Source organism: Prionailurus viverrinus, chromosome B2 (genome assembly GCF_022837055.1).
Source record: "Prionailurus viverrinus isolate Anna chromosome B2, UM_Priviv_1.0, whole genome shotgun sequence".
Lineage (NCBI taxonomy): Eukaryota > Metazoa > Chordata > Mammalia > Carnivora > Felidae > Prionailurus > Prionailurus viverrinus.
The window spans coordinates 51,077,517-51,104,608 of NC_062565.1; the positions used below are offsets into that span (position 1 = coordinate 51,077,517).

Here is a 27,092-nt window from a genome sequence, read left to right on the forward strand (position 1 = left end):
ATGTCTATAAATCTGTTTTCCCCAAAGTCTCTGCATATAGCAGATGTGCAGACCTGTTAAAGGAGTGAATGCTGACAAGTCCCGTGGTTCCTGCCTGTAGGTGAGGAGCCTAGGTTTAGGCTGTCAGAGGAAACTCAAGGTACAAAGCAAGATCTGACGAGTGTGGGCCCTGAAGCAACTTAAAACCCAGGAATGAAACTACAAACAGACCTAGAAGTTAATAGAGCAGAAGGTACAGAGTTGTACATATTTTGCCTCATTCTAAAGGTATACTGAGTGAGAGGAGTAGATCACTTAGTTATTTCTACCTTTTCTGTCCCTCTCTAAGAGAAAACTTCCCCAAACAGGCATTTAAGGAACTAGGATTGAAAAGAACCTGCACATTAAAGAAGACAATGACTTTAATGTGGATCAAAATATTCTGATGGAATGTTCTCTCAGCAGGCTCTGCAGTAACACCACTTCCTCTGCCTCTTGCTCGAGAATGCTGTCACACACTAAAGAAGCGAATCGCTTTAAGATGACTTGGAAAATGGGCAAGTCAGCCGGGTTCTGAGCAGCATCAAACAACCAACCAAATGAACATATGCCCGCTGGCTTCTCTGGTTAGTTACAAGAGGAGCCTGAACTCTTAACTGCGACAAGGATTCTGGGAAGGAGCACCTTACTCCTAGAAGGCATGGTAATTAGTGAGGCACATCTGCATTCATTCGCAGAGCCATACTCACCTGAAGCGGGGATGCTTGTTTATGGCTTCATCAGGAAAGAAGAGGGACTTGGAAGCTCCTCCTTCGAGTGGATTGGGTTTAAACTCTGGCAGCGTGAACCCAGGACAGCCTAATCTACAACAAATCAAAGAACTAAGTAGGCAGGATTTGTCTTCAAAAGTTAACTGTATCTCACCATCACCGCACCTGTTAAGAACCACGCCTCTCCATGTTACCCACTAAGGAAAGTCAGCACACGGACACCATGTAAATACTTGTTTGTGCTTTACAAACACCCCCTCGGCACTTGGTCTTCTTCAGCATCATCTTTTGTGATTGCAGCCCTTTAGTGACTGTATTAGAGACCTTTCATCCACCTGCAATCTCTACAGAGCTTATTCACCTCCACCCATCTCTTCACTTAATAGCAAGGACCAACAGCACAGAAGTCCCTAGGCTACATCATATCAACTGTCATGGGTTATGGGTTCCCCCTACACAGTTTCTGAGATGTCTTCCTTTACTAGCTCTTATGTCTCGGATTGTCTTTTGACCCCTGCACACCACCACCACCCCCAACCTGTTGATAAGCTTTGTTCAAATATCGTAGGGCTCTCATGTTTTTTGCCTCTCCAGGTCACCTCACGAGTCCATCATGATTAGGTAGTGTCTAGGGGAGCCTCTGTGGCTCAGGTCATGATCTCACGGTTCGTGGGTTTGAGCCCCGTGTCGGGCTCTGTGCTGACAGCTTGGAGCCTGGAGCCTGCTTCAGATTCTGTCTGTCTGTCTGTCTCTCTGCTCCTGTCCTGCTCACACTCTGTGTCTCTCAAAAATAAACATTAAAAAATTAAAAAAAAAAAAAAAAAAAAAAAAAAAGATTAGGTAGTGTCTCTACAGGTGCCCCCATCCACCCCTGAGATCTCCCTCTGATGTCTGAAACCCAACCTTATTATCTTACTTGACCCAAAGAAGAGCTTTAATTCCACGCAAAAATGAAGCTCTGTATCTATCCCTAGAGGTAAAGCTCAAATTCCACATCAACTGCAGTGATGCCACCAGTTCCTCAGGTTAAGAAGTTTAAGGTCATAGTTAAGTGTGCTGGTCTGAGAGAGGACAAAGACTGACAGTTCATGAAGGCAAAACAAGGCAGGCCCTTGTCAGGGCTTTAGATCAGTGGTAGGAAACTTTTGGCCTTAGAGCCAAGACTAGCCCATGCCTTATTTTCAGCCCCTACCTTTTATAAAATAAAGTACCCGTTGGCTGCCCACATCCGCCTTGTGAACAACAATTGAATTTGCTGATCTTATCTGGGAAACAGTTTCCAGCTTTCATGAGGGTTCCTGAGAATTCTTGCACCTATGTCCATTCTCTACTATGAGCCTGCAAACTCAGGAAAAGTCCTGTAAGAGTGGCAAACTTCAATCTTGGGGATTCTTAGCCAACCAGAATTAGGCTGAATGGAAAGGACAAGGAGAATGTGTCTGGCAGGACAAGGCAATCAGAACTCAGATCTTCAGACTCCTATAGCACTGCTTTTCTTCCAGACCAGCACCATCCATCAAAACTCTATGCCACAATAGGAATGTTTAATGTATGTCTGCACTGTCCAATACCCGTGTGTCCCACGCATGTGGCTAGTGAGCACCTGACTTGAAGCTAGTGTGACTGAGGAACTAAATTTTCCATTTAAGTTGGCTTAAATTTAAAAATTCACTTGGCCACTGTTTGGGCTTCGGGATCCATGAGATTTTGCCTCTTTACAGAGAGAAAAATCACACTATTTACACTTAAGAAACCAAGTACTCCTTTCTCTCTTGACCCCAAAAGAAAACTTTCCTTATCATTCATTCACTACGAATATAAGGTGAACCTTCTACAACTAAATAATAATTGTTTCGTTTAACAAATCCAAAAATGCCCTATCAAAAAAATGTATGATGAAGCTTTTTAAAAAAAAAAATCCATTTTTGGAAGAAAACTTATTCTTCTGTCCCAAGTCTCCCTTTATAACTCCTACTGCTTTTGGGATAACAACTCAAATTCTCAGTTAACCTCATCTGGCCCCGCCAACTACGTGCCCAGGCTCCCCTTCACCTGCAGCACCCCGGTCCCACCGGCTAGCCTTCTTTTGGTTCTCTCAAGGCTCCGTGCTTTCCCCATTCATCCTGAGACGTCTACCCACTCTGCTCCCTCTTCCTAGGCCATCCTGCCCCTCCGTACTCCCAATTCCCAACAGGGCTTTGGACTTCATTCCAATCATCAGCCACGCCCCCCCCCCCCCCCCCCCCCAGCAGAGTCCACCCAACAACCTCGTCCCGGTCTCTGTTCCATGTCTTTTCCTCACGGCACTGCCTCGACTTCACGTTCGGTGGATCTGTAGGGATTTGATCACTCGGTCTCCGCACAGGTAAAGACTCTGCCGTTTGCATTTATGACTGCATCCCCACACTGCATGGGTCTGGCATGGAGCAGGCACTCAAGTATCTGAGTGACAGGCACAGTCGTGATTTTTCACCTCCTCAAAAATCTAGGGCAAAGGACCATGCCAACTCTCTTCCAAGCAAACCCATCCACCCTCCTTCAGCTGGGGATTTTCTTTTGGCAGGGAAAGAGGAGCGGCCTGCATAATGGCACGAAGGAATCACAGAAAACAAGACGTCCAAGTTGTTTAAATAGTTTCAACTATTTCTATGTTAAGATGGAGATTTTCTACAAAGAAAATTCCTATTCAGCATCCTTCCCAGACCAGTGATAAGATTCAGAATGCCTATGTTCGTTATACTTTTATCAGGAAAAAAAGGGAGGGTATAAAGATAGTTCTAAGTGTTCCAGTCCAAGGAAACCAATCCCCAAACAAAGCTCTTTTGAACTTTGAGGAGGTAAACACACTTTGCCACAACCTGACAGATATCTAGCATAGATGAACCAGATTGACAATTTGGTAGAACTGCATTCCTATGCAGAACTCCTGGGTTTAATTTTATGCTATTTATAGACCTCCTTCTATGCTAGGAATATAGCTTCACCGTTTATTATTCACTTTACTCGATATTTACTTTTATGAGCTTTCAGCCATAACTAGATTTGAAGACAAACTGTAAATTGCCTTTTCATCACAACACTCAAACATGGCCTGATGACCCCCTCATTCATAGTTAAGATGGATCAATAGTGGACCAGAAGTGCTGATGCCAGCCCTCCAACAGGTGATCCTCCAATCACCACCAATATCACCAATCGCTAGTGGGTACACAGGTTTGGGGAAGCAACTGTCAGAGTTGAGTGAGAAGAGCACATGATAATCATGAGAGACTCTGCTACTCTTTACAGGGTTAGAACTGCGTGGCAGACATGCTGCTCCTACCAGCCGGGCTGGGGCTGGGGCTGGACTCTGCCACAAGGCTATCAGTCACGGGGGTCCCCACGGTCATGCCCACTGAGGCCAGACCAATGCTCTCACCACAATGCTCTGGGCCACCACCCACCAACTGGAACTGGCATGAAATTTTTGCCTGCAGCTCTCACATTACAGATTCTATCAAAGTATGAACTGTCTGTAAAGTATGAGAACTGTACAGTCAAATGCTTGGGTCATGATTTGCTTTTTATAACCTGAAGCTCTGAACTAACTATCTGCTGGGGCATGTTAATATAGGAACTAACCTGGGAAATGAAGTTATTGTGCAAAGAGCCTGATTTTCTCCTAATAAAGAGGTCGCCTCCTTCCGGCGTTTTCTCATGTTGTCTTCAACTGTGTTGAACTCGGACATAGTTCCTCCGTACGGTTGTCCAGGTGTGCCTTCAATCATGTAACTGCCATACTCTGGTCTCCACAGGGTAGGATGGCTACAGAAGAGGGAAAATTCCATTCCATCATATTTTGCTGCTGTCTACTCAATTTTTAGAAGTTTTTAAAAAGTCAATTCAAAAAATTTAGAAACCATTCAGTATAAATGAAGCTAAGAACTCCTTCACAGTTCCCAAAGGCTGGTAATTCTCCAGAGCTCTTTAACCATGTAAGGGTTATAAGTACTGGACCCAAAATATTTTTAAGTAACTGAGAACCACACACAGGGCAATCACTGTCCAAGACAAGCTAGTCCACTTTGCAACAAAGGAGAGGAAGCCTTTGGCCTTAAGGGCTCTTTCAGTTCAATGCTAGACTCCAAACTCAAATGCTGCCTCCCAAAATCGAGTGAGCAGAAAACTGAACTGGAAAGTACATGCCCCTTCACCTCTTTGCCTACTTAAGGAAATACTGCAAAAACATCCCGTCAGCCAAACACCCTCCTCTGTAAGCTCAATCTGGCACCATGGTTTGTGATCTCAGTAACGCTTTGTCAATGGTTTGTTGTTTTTGTTTTTTCTTGTACATTTATTAATATTAAAGAGGTTTTATATTGAGCTCATAGTTCTAAGTGCTTTATAATACGTTAAGATATTAATGTCCACACCCTACATGGAAAGTATTATTATCCCTACTTTACAGGTGAGGAAACTAAGGCACAGAGAAATAACTTGTGCAAGGTTGCACCCAGCTATGAAGTAGGGGAGCCAGGATTTGAATCCAGACAACTTGGGAGGACCAGAACCTGTGCCCTCAACTACTATGCCACCCTGTCTCCTATACATCTGAGGAAAGATTCTATTTTAATAGTTCTATCAGTTTCAGAAACACTGTAACAATCCTTCAGTTTATCAGCTTACTTTGGGTTTGTCCTTTCCCCCTTTTCTTGTAGAGTTTCAAGAACTTCTTCTCCAGACAGGACCAACTGGACTCTCTTATTTTCATGATCAAAAGACACCAACATGTATTCCACCTATTGAAAGTAAAAGAGAGATTAACCTTCTTCCAGACTCAGGTTCAGTGTGACCTTTAGAAGAAGGCAGGAAAATCAAGGTTGGAAAGGGCCCACAGTAACTAGAGACTGTCACATCTGCTTACACTGCACACAATGAGTGTTCTTTTGCATCATATGAAAACCTGGAGAAACTCGTCAGTCAACAGTGGCACTGTTTGAGGACAAGAACTTTTTCCCTAATTATTTCTTTCTCCTGCTCTATTTAATATGCTAAACAAAGGTCAAGATGCCCATTTTCACAGACTGCACTTCAAAAGAAGTATTTCAAAGCTAAGATTCTGTAAATCTCAGTTACACAAAGAAGCTGCATTTTAAAATTTATTTCCTCAAATGGCTTACTGAAGGTAAGTAGTTATCTGGGCATTCTAATCATGGTAGATTAATAACCTGCCAGTGGATAAGGATAAATGGAACTGTAAGTCCCACTATTGGAGAGTTAATTCATAATCATAAACACACCAATATGGAGAGGTTATTTTAGGAGTTTCAACAATTTACTTTTGGTTTCTCATGAGTAACTTAAGACAACTTGCCCACTCTGAAACCATACAAAATTTACAGTGTAAGGTGCACTACTGCATTGATAACACCACCTGGTGGAATTCTGATAAAAATCAGGAGTTAAATACCAAAGTAGGTCTTTTCTGGGTGGAGTACAAATAGAACATGCTTTTGTTTTCCTGAAAACACATGCTTTAAATTATGATAGTATAAATAGTGAAGACTATGAATCACAATTTATGGTTGAAATAAAACATTACCTGTATATAAGTGAAAAGGTATGGAATCAGATCATACAGGCAAACACTTGAGAATACCCTCTGCACAAGATACCGAAACAGAGAAAAGGTAGGAAACTGGTGCCCACAAAGCATACTCAGTTGGCAGATGTATTTTGTTTGACTTATTAAAAAAAAAAAAAAAAAAAGGAAGCAACAATACATCCACTATCTCCACTATCTACCTGACATTTGACATGCAAATCCAGATTTCCAGCCTTAAAAACAAATGTCCAGGGGCACCTAGGTGGCTCAGTCGGTTAAACACTTCAACTCAGGTCTTGAGTGATCTCAGGGTTCCTGGGTCCACGCTGACAATGTGGAGCCTGCTTGGGATTCTCCCTAACCACCCCCACCCCTGGGGCCCCTTTCACGCATGCATGTGTGTGCGTGTGCATGCTCTCTCTCTCTCCGCCCCACCCCCCCCAAATAAGCTCAAAAATTTTTTTTTAATTTAAAAAACAAAAAACTCCACAAATGCCCAAAAGCCCAGTATTGCCCTTTTGAAGGGCAGGGTATGAGCTCCTCTCCTCGGAGGGCCATGCTCTGGTCTGCAGTGGCCTATTCTCTTTACTTATTATGTGTACCTGCCTGGCTTTGGAAGGCATTTCAGTCAGGCGCCCCATCACAGACACAGTAATGTTCAACCGGAGACTGTTTTACACCTCAGCTAAGAGATATAATTATAAAGGAGGAAAGAATGTTAGTAACCATAGGAAATAGCCTAGCAGGTTTAAACAACACACTTTTGAACCAACTTTTATTAGTTGTTACTAGGGACTGAATGTGCTCCACCCAACCCCTACCAAATTCATATGTTGAAGCCCTTAATCCCCAATGGGATAGGATTAGTGCCCTTATTAAAAGAAATGGAAAAGATCACCTCTCTTGCCACCATGTGAGGACACCGCAAGAAGGCAGCTATTCAGAAGCCAGGAAGAGGGCCCTCATCCCAAAATGAATCTGTCCCGACCTTTCACAGTGGACTTCCCAACGTCCAGGACCATGAGAAACAGAAGTCTGTTGTTTAAGCCACCCAGTCTGTGGTGTGTGGTACAGTAGCCTGAACTAAGATAGCAGTTTTATTGATGAGTTTAAGTTCCCATTCTTGTTTTTGTATTAGAACATTTTTAGTTCAAAAAATAGGTAAGACTACTTGGCTTAGCTACATGAAACAGAAATGTGAAATCTGCACTTGTAGGATCACTCAATGTCAAATTCCTGAAAACTGTGGGCGGCAGAATCTGAAACTGCTCCCATATTTAAGCACAGGTTTTCAGATAGTTTCTCCTTCCTCATCAGCAGAGCTGATGGAACAGGAAACTAAGTCTCAGGATAGATACATGAAAATATCCTAAGTAAAAGACACAAATTTACCTTTAAATGAGCATAATGAGAAAGGATAGGCCACGAATTTTCCTATGCAGACCCAACCTCCAAACCATCATTCAAAGTAGGCATCATCACCTATTTTACAGATGTGCTAAGATGTGCACAGAGGCTGAGTAAGCTTGCCCTAGACCACAAATGTCAGAGCAGATGTGAACCCAGCCTGCCTGGCCTCCAGGCTCAGCACACCTTGCTGCTAGGACTATAGAGGATGCCAATCTTGGTTAGTGATGAGAAGCTTTTTAAAGAATCGTTATAAGCCATATGAAGCAGGGACAGAATAGAACACTGGCTGAAAATATAAAAAATGGATTATGACTCAATTTTATGAAATGGACCTGACATTCTACCATAGAAGCTGAAACATCACAGGTACAGTTACAGATTTAAATAGATGCCTCAGCCAATCTCTTAGGCCCAGGACAGAGCTTCTGGCTCTATGATGCCTTACTAACTCTCTCAGGAGTCTTCCTACTTCAGTACTTCCTCCTTTGACCACTGGCTGCAACACGTCTGCAAGGCATCATCTGCTATCTGGGTTATCTTCTTAACCAGATAACATGTTTCCTGTGGGACAGATGAAGAGAGACTTCCTAGCTTACTGGGTTCCCATCATTTATCTATTACCAAAGTGAGTAATAACTTTTGTATCTATGATACAAGCTAAAGTAGAATAAACTCTGGTTGGTTTCCTAGGTTTGAAAAAATTGAAATCCTTAGTTTTCAAAATCACTCTGAGGCCCTAAGTTTAAAGCATGGGAATGACACTGAAGAGCAAAAAGCTCAAACTTGGTCTGAGTTTTAAATATCAGCCAAATGGATGACATTTAAAATGCTTACAAAAGAAATGCTCCTTAATTAAAAAATAATCATCCATGATCTCATTAAGTGAATGAAACAAACACATCAGAATATTTACCAAATGGGGGCGCCTAGGTGGCTCAGTCAATTAAGCATCCGACTTCAGCTCAGGTCATGATCTCACAGTTCAAGCTCACAGTTCAAGCTCCCTGTCCGGTTCTGTGCTGACAGCTCAGAACCTGCTTCAGATTCTGTGTTTCCCTCTCTCTATCTGCCCCTCCCCAGCTCGCTCGCTCTGTCTCTCTGTCTCTCAAAAATAAACATTAAAAAAAAAAAAAAAAAAAAAAAAAAAAAAAGAACATTTACCAAATGAGAAAAAACAAACAAACATACTTTTGGATAAAAATCAAAGATCAGTTAGAAGCCTGAAGAATTTTCTGAATGCTTTTCAAACTCAAATTTAGGGTGTTCTGAAGCAATCACCCCCTATAGTGGCTTTGATTTTCCTGCGTCAGTGCTCAGAATGGTTCCTTCAGCTCCTAGTTTTATCTTTTTTAAAATCTTCCTCGAGGGGCGCCTGGGTGGCTTGGTCGGTTAAGCATCCGACTTCGGCTCAGGTCATGATCTCACGGTCCATGAGTTTGAGCCCCGCGTTGGGCTCTGTGCTGACAGCTCAGAGCCTGGAGCCTGTTTCAGATTCTGTGTCTCCCTCTCTCTCTGCTCCTCCCCTGTTCATGCTCTGTCTCTTTCTGTCTCAAAAATAAATAAACGTTAAAATCTTCCTCGACCCACCTCAATACACTTAAGTTTATTTGTAATTCTAGATCACACAAGCAGTCAAATAATTAACTCAGTCTCTCCTAACAGCCAAACTAGAGCCAAAATGGAGTTTGGTTCAGTGAGCTAGCTGTTCAGTGATAATAAAGTCAAACAGTAAGGCAATGCTTTCCCAATGTAAAATACCTAAAGCCACAGTGACTTTATTATTATCTGGATTTTGTCCCCATCTTAAACCCTTTCTGCAAACAAAGAATGAGAGTAAAAGACAAAATCAAAGAGAAAATAACAAAACAGGATACAGAAGCCCTTCTGAATAAAACAGATTCCAAGGATTAAACCGTACCAGCTTCCTAACTTTGAGTAGCATCTAGGCTGTGTATTCAGAGTTACAGCAACATCTATGTACATTGCATACATACACAATTCCAAGATATTGTAAGTGGACTGCAGAGTAACTAATTCAAATTTGTGTAATCAACATATTTGGAAGTAGCAAAAATAGCCATTGGGCTCTATTCTCAGTACACAGATTACAACTCCCTAAATGTAACTTAGGGACACTGCTACTTGGTACCCATTAGTTATCTTTTTAAATGGGAGAAGAGACACAATAAAAATAACCAACCACTATGTAAGATGCTTATTTTAAAATGTGCACTTTTTCTATACATTAAAAATTTTTTAATTTCATTGTGAAAAAGGCTAAATTTTATCCCACTAGAATAAAAGCCACTAATATCTCTGAGCTGTTGAATCAAAGACAAAGGCACATTCAAAAGACTATTGTGTAGTTTATGTGTTATATAGTGTTGCTAGGAATGACCTGAATACAATAATCCACTAGTTATTCAGTGCAGGTTTCCACAAGCACGAGGTGCTTTATGTTCATCTAAAATTAGGCCAAGAAAAGTAAAGAATCTTAATTGAGGGTGATGTAAGTTCTCAGGACAATGCTGAATATATAGTCGACCGTTAAGCGATCATGGCATCAGAGTTCAAGATAACAATAGTAACTGTTAATATATTCAAGTTTTGTAGGATTTATGTGGTCTTTAAATGACATTTACCACTAGTTTAAAATAAATCTCCTTTGTAAAAAATACTTTTGATACTCTACCATGAAGGTAAGTGTTTCAGAGAGCTTGGAATTTGAGAAAAAGCTAGACATTTTATAAAACACGAATTTTAAGATTTCTACTCTCTGGAAGTAAAAACAGTACTTAATTAGGAAAGCAATCTAGTTCTATAAGGCTCAGAAGCAGTTACAGGCAGTTCCCTATTTAGAGAGATGATACTCTAAGAAATTCTTTTGTCTCCAGCCATCCTCTTGAACTTCAAAATTCAGGGCCAGGTCCTCAGCTCCACTGTTGGCTCTCTTCCAGTGGCCCAAGCAGTAGTCTTGACTCTTGCTAGAATAACCTGCTTCTGAGATGCAGTTTTCTCCTTACACTAACTCCAAAACAAGCCCACAGCCACTTTGAGGGTTAAGGCCCCAGTTAGAGTTGATGACCAATCAGTGCCAAAACCCATGGTCTTGCTCCTCCACCCTCCCCGCCCCCCTTTGTCCTTTCACCCGCTCAACAAGGCCCAGTGTTGGGTAGGTGCTGACAATACTGTGAAGAGTCAGGCAGGTGTGGCTCCTTTTTCTCAAGCTTCCTCCGTTGCTGCTAAAGCCACAGCCAATAACACAGAAGGGTCTGGGTGAGCACTGGAGATAACCAAACAGAGCTGTGCATGTGTAATAGGAGGAGCTGATCCAGTCTAGTTCAGAAGGCTTCCTGGAGGAAAGGGACTGGCCAAAGGGGGGGGGGGTCTATTGATGTTTCAATAACTTCCCACAGGATTCCCATGCTTTCCCCAACCACCATCCTGACTGTAGCATCATCGCCTCTCTGGCTGGTCAGAGATGCAGATAAACTGGGCCCTCCCCAAAGAGATCATGCCATGACAGTCCTTCTCTAGATTATAAGTTATTTTAAAGCTAGCGGCCATGCCTTCTATCCAGAAGACAGTTTTCTCACATGGCAAAATAAAAGGACCAATATTTTTGAGCACTCTCAACCATTCAGTTGGATGGCATCCAATTCCATATGATGGGTACCAGCATGATACCCAAACTTAGAGCACCCCAAGAGGTGTTAGCCACAGTGATGCTTTTTTTTCAACCCCAGTACTTAAATGGGGAAGAGGCAAATGATAAGACCAAAAGAATAGCTGTGCTTAAGATAGTGAATAAACTTACATAAGAAATTCTTACATGAATGTAGTGAAATTTGATATGACTCAGAATCTGGTTTTAAGGTGGACTCCCAGGTTAGACACATCTAACATTACAAATATCAAAACCAGTGTTTTATGTGGTAATGTCTGAGCATTTGGGGGGACCAGTAACTAGGAAGTAGAAACTGGAATACATGTGCTTTTATAGATTCATGTATATGGTGATGTTCTAAACTGTTGATATGTTAGAGTAAACTGCCCTATGTTCCCTAAAGAAATGTTTTAGTAGTTTAGTCTACAGTTATGTCAAATTCTTATAATATTTGATGTATTTTGACTTTCTCTCCTACTGTGAAATGTCATTTCATACCACAGAATTACACAGGGTGTACTCTAGGGAACTTTACACTTTTAGAAACCAAAATAAATGTGGCCTTGCCCTGACCTGGTCTTCTGTTGCCATCCTAGATTAGGACTTAAGCTGACAGAGTAGGTTGCTTTTTATTTATAATATGTTAATCTCAATCTTAACAATGCATAACATCTGTGAATTTCCTGTATGATTAGGTGAAGTAACTTCCTTGAATCATTATCTTGGCCCACACAGAGAAAAATTCTTCACATGCCAACATTAGTAATACGAAGTCTAAGTGAAAAAATTTAAGACTTTAAAAGAGACAAAATGGGAGCTTCTGGGAAGATTATGAGAGAGAATGACACCTTTCACTAAAAGAAAAACAAATTCACACTGTCCATTATAGTAGATAGTAAGCATACGTAGCTATTCCAATTTAGATTTAAAATAAAATTAAAAATTCAGTTCCCAAGTCCCACTGGCCACATAGGGCTCTGGCTACCCTACTGAATAGAGCAAACATTTCTATTACTACAGAGAGTAACATTGAACCTCACTGGACTAAAACCTAAAAGAAACCTCAGTCCTGGAATTGTACATGGGCCTATTAACTCACTACATAGGAAATCCCCAAAAGTACATCTGCTCTTTCATGCTCTATTAACAGCAGGAGACATTTATTTTCTGGGCCTCTGAATTTATGTTCATCAGATTTTTTTTTTAACCATACCACTACACTTCAAGCATATTTCAGTTTCAATTTTCTGATGGTTATAAAGACCACGTTAAGGCATTCCTACCTTCTTTCTGAATCAAACCTAGCAGAACCCAGCCAGTCTTCTCACACAAATTAACCTCACAAAAAGTAATTCATCAAGTAAAGTTACCAAAGGTCATGTTTCCCATGGCCACCAATTTTACACAGGCACTCGACCAAAAAAAAAAAAAAAAAAAACCACCCACAAAAACAAACCCTAAACCTAAACTGCAGACCATTGCTCCTCAAGAAACAATACTGTAAGTATAGTTTTTATTTACCTCAAAACATCTCTTAGATCTGTAGCTTCTGAGTTTTAAGGACAAGTCAATTCCTTGGCTCTTTCCTGCAAACATATTCCTCTGCCAGAGGAATATGGCAGGCCCACCTGGCGGGCAAGTCACGGGGGATGGGGTGGGCAAAGGGAATGGACAACTGGGCCATGTCTGTGGAGCTTCCTGTGGTAGGTGGGCAGACATGGAGAGTCTGTGGGGCAGGGGACAGGTAGGAAGAGGGACAGGCGCTTGAAAGGAGCTGGGCATGGATAGATGTGGGAGAGGGGTGAACTTTGCGGGGCTCGGGGTTGGAGAGGTGGGTGCAACTGACCACTACACCTTCCTGTGTGTGCTCAGGCATGACACAGGCAGTTGACCTGTGTGCCCCAGGCAGCTGGAGCCAGATGCTGAGCCAGAAAATTGGGTGAGTGTGGAGTCCCAGATGGGGTGGCCGGGAGGGGAAGGTAGGCCAGGTCAGGGATGGGCCAGGAGTGAAAACTGGGTTGACATGGGCCAGGCTGTCTGCAGGGGTCAGGGCTCCTCTGCCAGAGGAATACGTCACCACAGGGCTGACAAGAAAAAAGGTATCCTGGTCCCCATCCAGATAAAGGCTGCTTTTGATCAACTATTGCGTAGTGCTCAGTATGGGGAGGTGTGTGTCAAGAACCTCTGAGGTGGCTCCTACCACGTGTGGGCAAGCTTAGGGCTTTAGCAAGGGTCATGCTTGTTGCTGAAGAGAACATGCACCCTCCACGATGGTGCCCAGCTCTGCCCGATGCACTCCTAGAACTGGACAATCAAGAAGACAAGTATAGGGGCGCCTGGGTGGCTCAGTCGGTTAAGCATCCGACTTCGGCTCAGGTCATGATCTCACAGTCTGTGGGTTCGAGCCCTGCATCGGGCTCTGTGCTGACAGCTCAGAGCCTGGAGCCTGCTTCCGATTCTGTGTCTCCCTCTCTCTCTGCCCCTCCCCTGCTCATGCTCTGTCTCTGTCGCAAAAATAAAAACATTAAAAAAAAATTTAAGAAAACAAGTATAATATTTCAAGGTGTGTTTATAAATTCAGTGGGCTTAAATTCAAGGACTGCCAAAAAAAAGTAGAAGAAATTTGGAGTTTTAGTTTTTAGGAACCAGTGGTAGACTAACCCACCAAAGGGGTTAAAAAAAAAAAAAAAGTGCTTTCTAAAGAGACTGAGTGACAGCCAACTGTAAAGCAGATACATTCTACCTCCCAAGTGACCGCTGTGCTCAGGCCCATCTAGGCCCCCAGAGCCAGGGTCATGGGGGGCTGGGGAGAGCATGGATTCAACACCATATTCCACCATCACAAGAATCTGAGCACAGATGCTCTTTCATAATCACATCTCATAAAGGTAGCATCAGGGCTCCACTTCAGGAATGACACCTGGATGTTTGGGCAGATCCCTCCAAGAGAGCAATGCTAACCTCCTTAAGATCAGATTTGGAAGATGGAGACCCTTGTTAATAGAGACTCCTTTCCTGCCATATTTGAAATTCCTGTTAAAGAGTAAGTCAAAGGTCCTGATTTTGGCCCAATACCTGCTGGCCTGGGCTGAGGTTGACGCAGGCTGCATAACTAACAACTGAGATCAGCCTGGGTTTCATATAAAGGGCTCATCCGCATCTGCCTTTTCACCGGGCTCCGTTGCCAGCAGAAGATTAGCTGGGAAGGCTGCAGTCATGTTACTAAACCTGCTAGCATTCATCCTGCAGACCGAGAAATTTACCAAGCATATTCAATATTACAGTTTTGAAAGAATGTTGGCATTTCACTTCTAGAAGGGAATCACTGGCCATCTGGTAACGAAAAATACTTAAACATCTGTGACTCTAAGACATTTGTATTTTTACTCAGAAACAAGAGCCTACTTCCTTCATCACCACCATCCCTACCTCTATTTTTTTCTTCTTTTTCTTTCCACCTTCAATCTCATCTTGTGTTGGAGCCCATGAAAACTGTAACAGAGAGCTTTTCCTCCTGCTCATTTGGGAGCTAGGAGTTCATGTTTTGGTGTCCATCAGTTTCTGGGAAGGAGTACATATAAAAACTGCATGTGGGGTGCCTGGGTGGCTCAGTCAGTTAAGTATCTGACTTGATCTCAGCTCAGGACATGATCTCATGGTTTGTGAGATCAAGCCCCAAATCAGGCTGTGGCTGGCAGCTCAAAATGTGCTTGGGAGTCTCTCTCTCTGTCCCTCCCTTGCTTGCACTCTCTCGTGCTCTCTCAAAGAAACTTAAAAACAAAAACAAAAACAAAACAAAACACCTGCATGCAAAAGTGCCTAAACCAGAAGTATACAGCACCACTCAGATGCTACTGGCTATTGTTTTCTACCTCTTGGGCAGAGGTATATTTATTGAGGCAGAATAGGAGTCTTAGAGGGGTTTTTCAAATGCTAGTTACAAGCCTGAAATGAGCCAAAGTAGGCAGTAATCAACATCACATAAAAATTTTGAAATTGAGGGGTACTGGGGGGCTCAGTCCATTAAGCATCTGACTCTTGGTTTTGGCTCAGGTCATGATCTCACGGTTCGTGAAATTGAGCCCCACGTCAGGCTCTGCGAGGACAGTGTGCAGCCTGCTTGGGATTCTCTCCCCATCTTCTGTCTGCCCCTCCCCTGCTCATGCTCTCTCTCAAAATAAAAAGGTTTTTTTTTTTTTTTTTTTCAAATCAAGAATAAAATACCAGAATGTGTCACTCATGGGAATGGAAATACCATTTCACCAACGTTTTGTTTCATTTGGCATTTGTTTCCAGTACTATTGGTCTCAGTCAAAAGTGAAAGCTCCTAGTGTAGAACGGGGCCTAATTCTGCAATCAGGCAGTCCTGGGTTCCTGCACCAAGCAGATCCAGTCATTCCCTTCCTTGAAACTTTCAAGTGGCTCCCACTGGGCTAAACGACCCAACACCCCTCACCAGGAACATTAAGGCTAGTCTTCCGACCTCTGCCTCCTTTATTTCCCACCTCCCTCCTCCCCATTGTGTTGTGGCCACACTGGCCACACTTCTTTCTCCAAAAACCAAGTCAGGACCTTGACAGCCCTTCTATTCTCTCTGCTTAGAAAGATTTTACCTCAGCCCTGCCAACAGCTAGCTTCTGAGGGTCTCAATGCCACCTTTTCGGAGAAATCTTTGCTGACCACCCACTACCACAACCTTCTTCTTGTCCCCACCCCCAAGAGGCACCAACCTGCTCAGAACAGCCTTAATTTTCCCTCTTTTCTTACAAATATTACAATTATGGACATTTGGAATGTGTTTTAGTCTCTGAGCCTTACTTTCATCATCTGGAAAAATAGGAGGAAAAAAAAAGTCCTTTCCAGCTCTAAACGAGTAAAGGTATCCACTGCTTTTCAAATATTTGAACCAAGCCACTTTGTTGGTAGGAAAGAGCTACATCAGCAGGGGTTTCCCCACTATCTATCTGGAAGTGAAGTGTTCCTATAAAAACTTTCATAAGCAGAACTGGTGTAAGGCGAGGAGCGTTTCTGGTTTTCCAAAAATTCGCGGTAGGCCACTCACTGTTACAAAAGACCTACCTCAGTATGGTAACTTTGTTTTCACAGCAGCAAGAATTCTCTTTAGATTTCTTTCAGTTAGTGAAACACATACTAATCTAATATACGTCTTTTGTAAGAGAAACGCCGTCATGCAAAGTTTCAGAAAGTGAGGGATAACTGTACCTGTTTTTGTTAATTGAAAGAAATCTGAAGGAGATTTTCTGCCTTTACAAAAAGGCAAAGGGTCACCTGGTGGCTCAGTCGGGTAAGCGTCTGACTCTTGATTTCAGCTCCTCAGGTCAAGATCTCACAGCTCTGCACTGATACTGTGGGACCTGCTTGGGATTCTTTCTCTGCCCCTCCCCCGCTCATGCTCTCCCTCTCTCTCAAAATAATTAAAAAAAAAAAAAAAAAAAGGTGAAAACAACATCCCCGCAGCGAGCCCTTATACCAGAGAGCACCTGGAGCAGCTAGAGGGCCCCGCCAGGCCCCTTCCCTGGGAGCCACACCCAGCGTGTCAGCCTCTAGTCACCATAGCTCTAAACTGGGTCAGTGAGCATCTGGGCTTGATCTCGATTTATTCTGGCCACCCATTAGCAAGATATGTCCTAAGGTATCAAAAAAGTCTAAAAGAGGTTATTTGGGGGTCTGGGAATGCTAAAAAATTCTTCCATATAAATAACAGTAATTGCTTCTTCACTTTACACGATTTTGGGTTAGAAAAGATTTCAGAGGGATGCCCTTTCGGAGAGTGGGGGGAAAGCTGTATTTCTACTAAATTTTTCTAGAAAATCTTAGTATATGACCATCCATTGTTCTTTCACTGGTGCAAATACATTACTTACTCGGTGTTGCCAGGAAGGTAATTTTATTCAAATGCATTGTCTTGTTTCCCAAAGCTTACTCCTTTCAAGCACATGATCTCTTAAACATTTTTATGTATATTATCTTTCTAAAATTGATTACAACCTCTTCTGCCATAACAATAGGAAGATCCTAAACACACTGTCACTTTTTATTAAGGCTTTGGAATTCATTAGCTATTTTATTTCTCTAACTAGAATTACAGCAGAGGAAGATCCTTAGAGGAACACCGGGCTGCCGTGTCTAGATATGCTTTTCACAGCTGCTCTCTGAATTGCTTTCTCTTGCTTCTGCCTCAATTGATTTGTATGTAGCTCATCCTAAACTAAGAAACCAGATGCCAAGCTTGCAGCAACTGTGTATAAAGTGAGTGCTCTCTGGGTAAAGGCTTAAGACACTTCTAGGAGTAAAATGCATAAACTTTGTATTTAGAAGCCTTTTGTTTACTTCCTAGTCCTCTCTGTATTTGAGTACTAAAGCCCACAGAGCAGGACCCCTAGATACAACTTAATACAGAAATGGCAGCCTTGGGGGCCAAGAAGAGAGGACCACCATCCTTAGCACAGGCAGCACTACTGAAAGTGTGTTAGATAAAAAGGTACCTTCCAGGGCACCGGGGTGGCTCAGTCATATAAGCATCTGACTTTGGGTCAGGTCATGATCTCACGATTCGTGGGTTCAAGCCCTGCATTGGGCTTGCTGCTGTCAGTGCAGAGCCTGCTTCAGATCCTCTGTTCCTCTCCTTTCTACCCCTCCCCCCATTCACACGGTTCTCTCTCTCTCTCAAAAATAATGAAAGATTAAAAAAAAAAAAAGTACCTTCGGGGCGCCTGGGTGGCTCAGTCGTTTACGTGTCTGACATCGGCTCAGGTCATGATCTTGCAGTTCTGTGAGTTCGAGCCCCATGTCAGGCTCTGTGCTGACAGCTCAGAGCCTGCAGCCTGCTTCAGATTCTGTGTCTCTCTTTCTCTCTCTCTCTCTGCCCCTCCTCAGCTTGCACTCTGTCTCTCTCTCAAAAATAAACACTAGAAAACATAAAAAAAAAAAAAAAAAACAACTACCTTCCAAATACCTGACTTATGTAAATATGTGAACATTTCCAGTGGGAAATGAAGGAAGCACTCCCAAATAACCTCCTTAGGTTTGTCTGAGGTTTAAAGTTCTCAGAGTATATCCTTTCAAACAAAAACTTTTTTTTAAAATAAAAAATGTTAACTTTCTAAGGATTGAAGGTCACTAACTCTTGAAAACACTTCAGACAAGTGCCAGTCAACTTTTACAGGTACTTTAAGATCTTTATGATCTCTCCAGAGCATTAAAATATGTGAAGCCCTGTGTATGGAGCCCATGACCCCTGCAGGTAATCCAAATGGGGCAGAGTCACAGCCTAGATTCTTACTAGCTTCCAAGAAAAGGGTCAGGAAGTCTCTTGCCTAAGGGTTTTAACTCTGCTAAATCAACATCCAGTTAAAAAAAAAAAAAAAAAAAAAAGGCACTAACCAAATCCAATGGACTAAAAAAAGGACCTCAGGGGGAAGGGAGACAAGACCAGTGGGTCTGTGTGAACATTTATGTAATTAGGAACATCTGGTTTGGGGTTCTTTCATAATCTTACTCTGGAAACTACTACCGTATCGCAAATTCTGATCATGACAGACGCAAAAAAAACCTAAGCATAAGGAAACTTTCAGAAGAGTGTCCAACAAAGTACAACTGTAGCCACATATACTCTCCAAGGATATACCAATCCAGATAACCAAGTTTTCTGAATACCTATCAACATGTATCTAAAATGAGTTCTTTTGGCCAGAAGTCTGAGACTTAATCATGTTTCCCCAACTTCTTAAACAATGTCTGAGAACACCAACCTTTAAGTGGAGATTCAGGATCATCATTCTAATATACTCAATCCATTACAATCATTCTAAATATACTACTCCAGAGACAACTTAATAGCCACAAAGGTATTACTTAAGTGATACCCAAACTCACATGCCATCCAGTTCAACTGAAATAGTTCAATTCTGTTTCTTGCTAAAATTATAATCAAGATTTCAAGGACCCTATGAACTGTGAAGATATCCATGGGCTTTGTGCCATTTATTTTGGCCAGAAACCAATTTTTGTTTTTCCCCCCAAGTTCTTAATATGTTTGAGATAGGCTGTTGCCACAGCCTTCAGTTCCTGCCTAACCAGCAAATCCAGTGGCTTCCTTTCAGTTCTTATCCTTCCACACCTCTCAAAAACCTGCGAGCCCTCTTCCTGCACACAGCAGTCTTACTACCCCTCACACCGTTCCCTCTCAGGATGCCACACTTTATCCCTGTCCCTTAAAATGTGTATCCATCATGGGGCGCTGGGGTGGCTCAGTCAGTTAAGTGTCCGACTTAAGCTCAGGTCATGATCTCACAGTAAGTTGGAGCCCCGCGTGGGGCTCTGTGCTGACAGCTCAGAGCCTGGAGCCTGCTTCAGATTCTGTGTCTCCCTCTCTCTCTGCCCCTTCCCCATTCATGCTCGGTCTCTTTCAAAAATAAACATTAAAAAAAAAAATTTTTTTTTTAATGTGTATCCATCCGGGTTCTGAGGTGCTGCCAAGGTTTCCTCTCCCTGGTCTGTCTTGCTCTCCACTTTGGTTTTAACCACCATCTTTAGGCCTGTGGACTTACAGTAGGCCTGGACTCACAATACTAGGTCTCCTGACATGGCCTACTAGCAAGGACCTTCAACAGACTGAACCCAACCCACCTTTCTAGCCTCAACTTCTAGCCATTCCCTTTCCTCTGCTTTGGTCCTGTGTTACAGCAGTACTCTCTCAACTTCAGGCACCTCCATAACCTCACATTTGCACATGCCCTTTCCTTGCCTTTCTCCTTCTCCCTTTGAGTTCCACCAAAAGGTTCACTCCCCATCCCTAAGAACCCCAGGATCTCTAGATGTACGGCAAACTCCTCCTCTCCTCCCTCCCCCTTGTTCACCCACCTTCCACTCGAGTTCAAAAGCAGAGAGCTTTTGATTTCTCTCTTCAACCCCATGACCTAACACAGGAAGCCCTTGATATATAGGAAGTACACACCAAATACTTAATTTAAAAATTATCCAGGGGCGCCTGGGTGGCTCAGTCGGTTAAGCATCTAACTTCAGCTCAGGTCAGGATACTGCGGTTCGTAGGTTCCAGCCCTGCATTGGGTTCTGTGCTGACAACTCATAACTTGGAGCTTGCTTCAGATTCTGTGTCTCCCTCCCTCTCTCTCTGTCCCTCCCCCACTTGCACTCTCTCTCAAAAGTGAACATTAAAAAATTTTTTAAAAATTATCCATCATGTGGAACTAGACTGTATTATACTAAGCCAAATAGATTAGTCAGAGAAAGACAAATATCATATGATTGCACTCATATGTGGAATTTAAGAAACAAAAATAGATGAACATAGGGAAGGAAGGAAAGTAAGATAAGAACAGAGGAAAAAAAAAACCATAAGAGACTAAATACAGAGAACAAACTAAAGGTTGCTGGAGGGGAGGTGGTTGGGGGGATGGGCTAAATGGGTGATGGGCATTAGGAGGGCACTTGTTGGGATGAACACTGGGTGTTATAAATAAGTGATGAATCACTGGGTTCTACTCCTGAAACCATTACTCCACTCTATGTTAACTTGAATTTAAATAAATTAAAAAAATTATCCATCATGAAAATATAGCCTTTAGTGTTTTGCCGTAAGTAAATAAAACCTAAGTATCAGCTTTTCTGAGGAAAACATTTTTGCAATACCATCGTGCTTTTAATAGAAAAGTTGTGGGGCGCCTGAGTGGCTCAGCTGGTTGAGTGTCCATCCAGATCTTGATTTTCGGCTCAGGTCACGATCTCAGGGTCATGGGATCCAACCCTGCATCAGGCTCTGCCCTGAGTATGGAGCCTGCTTAAGATTTTGTATCTCTTTCCGCCACTCTCCCTCGCTTGCACTCACTCTAAAATTAAAAAAAGTTGTGAGGCTCAAATAGGCTCACCTAAGACATTAAAAACAAATTTCTAGAAACCTAATATCTATGACTATATAATTAGATTATTTTGTCAGTAGCCAGTGAAGTACTTTATCTTAGATGAATGCTAAAACCCAAAAGGTGACAGGGTAAGGAAATAAATTCTACCATTTCTTGTACACATTTCCTGATTTTTGTAAGTTGTATGGAATTTAAAGTATTCTGAAACAAATTGTTAAAAGATACAATTAGAAACTATACACACACACACACACACACACATATAGGTCAACATGAAATTCAAAACCAAATGATATGACTTTTTTTTATTAGTCTTACAGATGAGAAATTGTGGTCTAAAGAACTTAAGTTCCATACCTAATATCACACAGTTATTTGGAGGAAGATTCAAGGCTTAGACTTGCATCTTCAAATTAAAGTCCATTCATAAAATGTATGCAAACTTTTAAAATGACTGTATTTTCAACAAATACCCAGTTGTAGGATGAGAACAGTGATGTGAAATGATGAACATGACAACATAAAAGCAAAGAAAATCTTGACTTTAAAAAGTTGCCTAAATCTTGGTTACTGGAGGTATTTTATAACCACAAGGGCAGCCAGCCTCTGGACAAAGTTTCCAAAGGAGGAGCAGAGCTTAAAAAAAAAAAAAAAAAAAAAAAAGAAAGAAAGAAAAAAGAAAGAGAAAAAGACCTCTGCTCAAGATGGAGTAAAAGCAACCAATTTTACCTTCCCTCCTGAAACAACCAAAACCAGAGTATATGAAAGAGCAGCTTTTTCAAGACACTGGTGCCAAAGACACAAAGTGCCAAAGAGAGGTGCACAGATAAACCCAGAGGATCAGCAGAGGGCTCCTCCTTAGGAATTCAGTAGTAAGTCAATCCATACATGAGGCAAGTACCCAAAGCTAGGGCAGAGTTGTATTCCCACAAGCCAGAAAGGAACAACTTCTAATTCAGGGGCACTGGGGCAAATGCTCATAAAGGTCTTGCCTCAGTAGAAGAATTAGCCCTAAACTAGAGACTTCTCTGGATCTGCCTAATTACAAAATCAGGACCTCAAAGGATTAACCTATCTCCAAATTAACTATATTCAAGAACAAAGCTTAAGAATACTCAGGAAAACCCAAGTAACAAGCACCCAACAAGGTAAAGAATCCAATAAAAGATTACCAGGCATGCAAAGAAGCAGTGAAGCATATTCAGAATGAAAAGAATTAAAACTGAACTTAACCTTGAATAGCAAAGATGAAAGTATTAGCAAAGTCACTAAAACAGTTATTAATTACAACTGTATCCCACATGTTCAAAAATGAGGTTAGAATATAAGATAAATATGCAAAAATCAATTTTATTTCAATATATTAGCAATCAATAATCAGAAATTGAAACTTAATAGCATTTACAATAGGAAAAAAATATGAAACCATGATAAACCTAACAAAAGATATGCAAGACTTGTACATTAAGAATGACGAAATACTGGGGCACCTGGGTGGCTCAGGTTAAGCCTTCAACTCTTGATTTTGGCTCAGGTCCTGAGATCAAGCTCCGCATGGACAGTGCAGGAGCCTACTTGGGATTCTCTCTCCTGCTCTGTCTGCCCCTCCCCCACTCCTCTTTCTCTCCACCCCCCCCCCCCAAATAAACTTAAAAAAACAAACAAACTATAAAACACTGATGAGAGAAATTAAAGCTGTACTTGTTCTTGGGTCAGAAGACTCATTATGGTTAAAATGTCAATTCTTCCCAAACTGATCTATGGATTCAATCCAATTGCAGTCAAAACCCCAGGAGGGTTTGTTTGTTTTTGGTAGAAACTGCCAAACTGGTTCTAAAATTCATGTAGAAGTTCAAAGGGCTCAGAAGAGTCAAACCAAACTTTGCTGGAAAAGAACAAAGCTGGAGAGCTAACACTGCCTGATCTCACAATGTATTATAAAGCTACAGCAATAAAAAGAGTGTAGTACAGGCATAAAGATAGACATATAGATCGAATACAAAGAATCCAGAAATAAAACCACACACACAGACAACTGGTATCAGACAAACCACAAAGGCCATATACCTCTGGCAGTGGAGAAAGGATAGTCTTTTCAACAAATTGTGCTGGGGCAACCAAAAGCAACAATCCATACCTTATACCACAGACAAAAGTAATTCAAAATGGGTCGTAAACCTAAATGTAAAGCCTAAGATTATAAAACTTCTAGAAGAAAATAAGGGAGCAAACTTTTGTGATCTTGGATTAAGGAAAGATTTCTTAGATACCACACCAAAAGTATAAAAGAACAAGTGGACAAACTGGACTTCATTAAAATGAACAACTTCTCTGTTCTTCAAAAGACACCATTTGAGGCAATGAAAACAGACTGGGAGAACACATGTGCAATGTCTATTATCTGGGAAGAATTACATCCAAAATATATAAAGAATTCTCAAATTCGGTAACAAGAGAACAACTCAGGGGGCACCTGAGTGGCTCAGTCGATTAAGCGTCCAGCTTCGGCTCAGGTCATGATCTCACGGTTCATGAGTTCAAGTCCCTCATCGGGTTCTGTGCAGCTCAGACCCTGGAGCCTGTTTCAGGTTCTGTGTCTCCCTCTCTCTCTGCCCCTCCCTGTTCACAGTCTCTCTCTTTCTCTCAAAAATAAACATTAAAAAGAAAATGTTTTTAAAGTGTTATAGTTTCCTTAAAAAGTTAAACACATCACTCCTAGGGAATAATCAAGGTAGATAAAAGCATTAAGTACAAAGACATAATGTTCATTTAAATTTTGTTTGTAAAAGCTAAAAATTGGATACAATCTAAACAGTGGATAAACAAATCATAGTATATCCATGCGATGGAATACTACTCAGCAATGAAAGGGATGAACTACTTATACATGCAGCAAAAGGAATGAACCTCAAAATATATATGCAGCTTAAAAAGCCATACCAAAAAAGTACATGCTACAGGGTTTCCTAGATATAAAACTCTTAGGAAATGCAAATTCTATATGGTGACAGAAAGGAGATCATTGGTTGCCTGTGAAGTGGGGAGGAAAGGGGGGTATTACAAAGGGGCACAAGAACATTTTTAGAATGATGGATGTTATTGTGATTGTAGTGATAGTTTCACAGGTGTATACCTATATCAAAACTTATCAAACTGTACATTTTAAATATGTGCAGTTTGATGTTTATCAGTTCATCTAAATAAAGGTGTTGAAATGTTTTTAAAAACCCACCTAACTTGGTTCAATCATGAACCAACAGAGATTACCAAGCTTATTAGAATACGCTCCCATCCAATACCAGCAGCACCCGTAATGCCCCAAATACAGTTTTCTAAATTTAACAACACATTCAGATGCCTGGAGTATATAAAATGTTCAGAAGCACAAATCCATTTTTTCCTTGATTTCACCACTGTGCTTTAGACATATGAATAAATGCTGTAAAACAATGTACACAGTGACGGCAGAGACATAAAGATAAAACAACTTGGGTTTATAGGTCACAAAACACTCAATGACCTATGTAAGAAACCTGAATCTTGACAATGACTATCAAGAAATAGTTGTGCTCAATATCTAATTCTACTAAGTCAGGGTCTAGTAATGTATTTTTAAGACAATTTAGATTGTTAAAAGCAATTTAGAAATACTATAATTACCATCAATACCATCAAAAATAACTAAGCTAATGAAATATATATCTGAATAAACAAATGTAAGTTTGTTAGTTTAAAAATAAACCCTACATACAGGGATTACCTCATTCCCCAATGACTATGGCTATTTTTTTTCTTCAAGTTTGTATTTAAATTCCAGCTAGTTACCATACAGTGTATTCTTAGTTTTAGTTGTAGAATTTAGGGATTCATCACTTACATACAATACCCAGTGCTCATCACAATTGCCCTAATAGCCATCACCTATTGATCCACCCCCTGTCCACCTCCCTTCCAGTAACCCTCAGTTTGTTCTCTATAGCTGAGAATCAGTTTGACCCTGAGTATTTAGATGAGATATAGCAGATATTTTAAAACTTCCAAGTAGGGGCACCTGGGTAGCTCAGTTGGTTAAGTGACTGGCTCTTGATCTGCGTTCAGGTCATGATCTCACTGTTGTGTCACTCTGCACTGACAGCATGGAGCCTGCCTCCAATTCTCTCTTCTCTCTCCCTCTCTCTGCCCCTCTGCCACTCACGCTCTTGCTCACACACTCTCATTCAAACATTAAAAAAAAAAAAAATCTTCCAAGTAAACATTTTAAGTTACCATTTATGAGTCTTTGTTTAGTAAGTTAGGCACTTCCTTGTACACCATTTCATCAACATTATCCTATTTAATCTTAATAACCCTATGAGGTATTATCATCCCTATTTTATAGATAATAAAACTGAGGTTGAGATTAAGCAATTTGTCCAAGCTTCACATTCATTTACACTCAAATGGCTGCTTTTATCCATTCTAGATTTATAGCTCAGGGTTATGTTACTTTTCTTACAGGATCATAAGCTTATTAATCAGCAAGCTATGCATTTTCTAAATAGTCATTTAAGCATTCTTACCCTACACAAGCAAATTTGTAGTTCAAAGTCAATGGATGACCTATCAGCACTGAATATACCCCACCCCAGTTTTACTGGCTTTATGCAAAGAACACACTCAAGTATTAAAGGCATATTATATTTTCCTAAGATCACATGCACTTTTCTGCAAACTACAGGACAATTACCTTCTTAACTTTGACAGCCACTACACTGGGTTAAAAAAAATTAGAAAAATTAAACGTTTGCTTTCAAATGTTGTTTCCTGACACCTTTACAACCTGTAGTGTGAACTGTGCAAAAGGAGATTTGATGAAATCTCATACATCGTAAATAATCCGAAACCTGGTATAACGTGTTTAAGAAATGGACCTGGAGTCAGACAGATTTCAACTCTGATAATGCCTCTGCCATTATTAAGTAGCAGAAAGGCCAGGAAGGTAACTAACACGAGAGTGATTAGGAAAAAATGAAAAGTTGTATTTAGTGCCACGTTTGCAGCATACATTTCCTAAGTTGGTCTTTTAATGAGTACACTCTGGTTATAAACAAAAACTGTACCTGAAAAGTTGTGTGTCAGCTGTGAAAAGGGAAGGGCTTTCTTTTTTGTATACATAGAATGCTTAGCAGGCAGGAGAGCACCCAGGAACATCCATCTTACCTCTCCCCCAAAGCCCCCAACCTGGGGCAAAATGAAGTGTTTTCCTGGTACCCAGGAGTTAGAACGTCTATCTCCTACAGAAACAGAATAAATGGTGGCTAGGGTTAGGACCGGTTAAACCAAAGGTGAAACATGCATCTGTAAGCTGATCTGGGAATCTACTCATGCATAACGTTGTCACAGGAGAATACTTTGGAGTTCCAAAAAGCCAGCGTACACACACCTTTACAGTACGACCCATTTTTATCCCAGCGGCTGGTGGCAGCCTTCTCCTTTCCTCAACAGCCTGAAGATTATCTATCTCCAGGTGAATTTCAAAGAATAACATTCTGGTTTGAAATTATGTACGTTGCTTTTTAAAAATCTTATTCAAATTATACTCAAACTATAGAAGTTAGAAGGGAGATTCCAACCCTGTCATTTTCCAAAAGAGGAAACTGAGGCTCACCATCACACAGGCAGTTTGGCAGGCCTTGGACTACAACATAAGGAAACTACAACTCCAGGGTTCCTTCTGATAAACACTGTCAGGTGTAAATACTGTCATAGTAACTAGGGCAGAGCATTTCCAAGCGGCAGGG

At 41.3% G+C, this 27,092-nt stretch overlaps 1 protein-coding gene across 3 annotated transcripts in view; it reads right to left on the bottom strand.

The window, feature by feature from the left end:
- Nucleotides 1-27,092, bottom strand: part of GCLC (glutamate-cysteine ligase catalytic subunit) — a 50,703-nt gene that overhangs the window by 20,356 nt on the left and 3,255 nt on the right. For 2 of the 3 annotated variants that reach the window (XM_047858323.1, XM_047858322.1), the window contains exons 2-4: nt 5,415-5,527; nt 4,371-4,553; nt 729-842 (exon numbers count right to left, since the gene is read on the bottom strand). In XM_047858323.1, the coding sequence (XP_047714279.1) occupies nt 729-842; nt 4,371-4,553; nt 5,415-5,527 (410 nt within the window). Of the gene's footprint in view, nt 1-728; nt 843-4,370; nt 4,554-5,414; nt 5,528-6,939; nt 7,006-27,092 lie in introns of those variants that run through there. The other variant, XM_047858324.1, reaches the window with a different exon arrangement.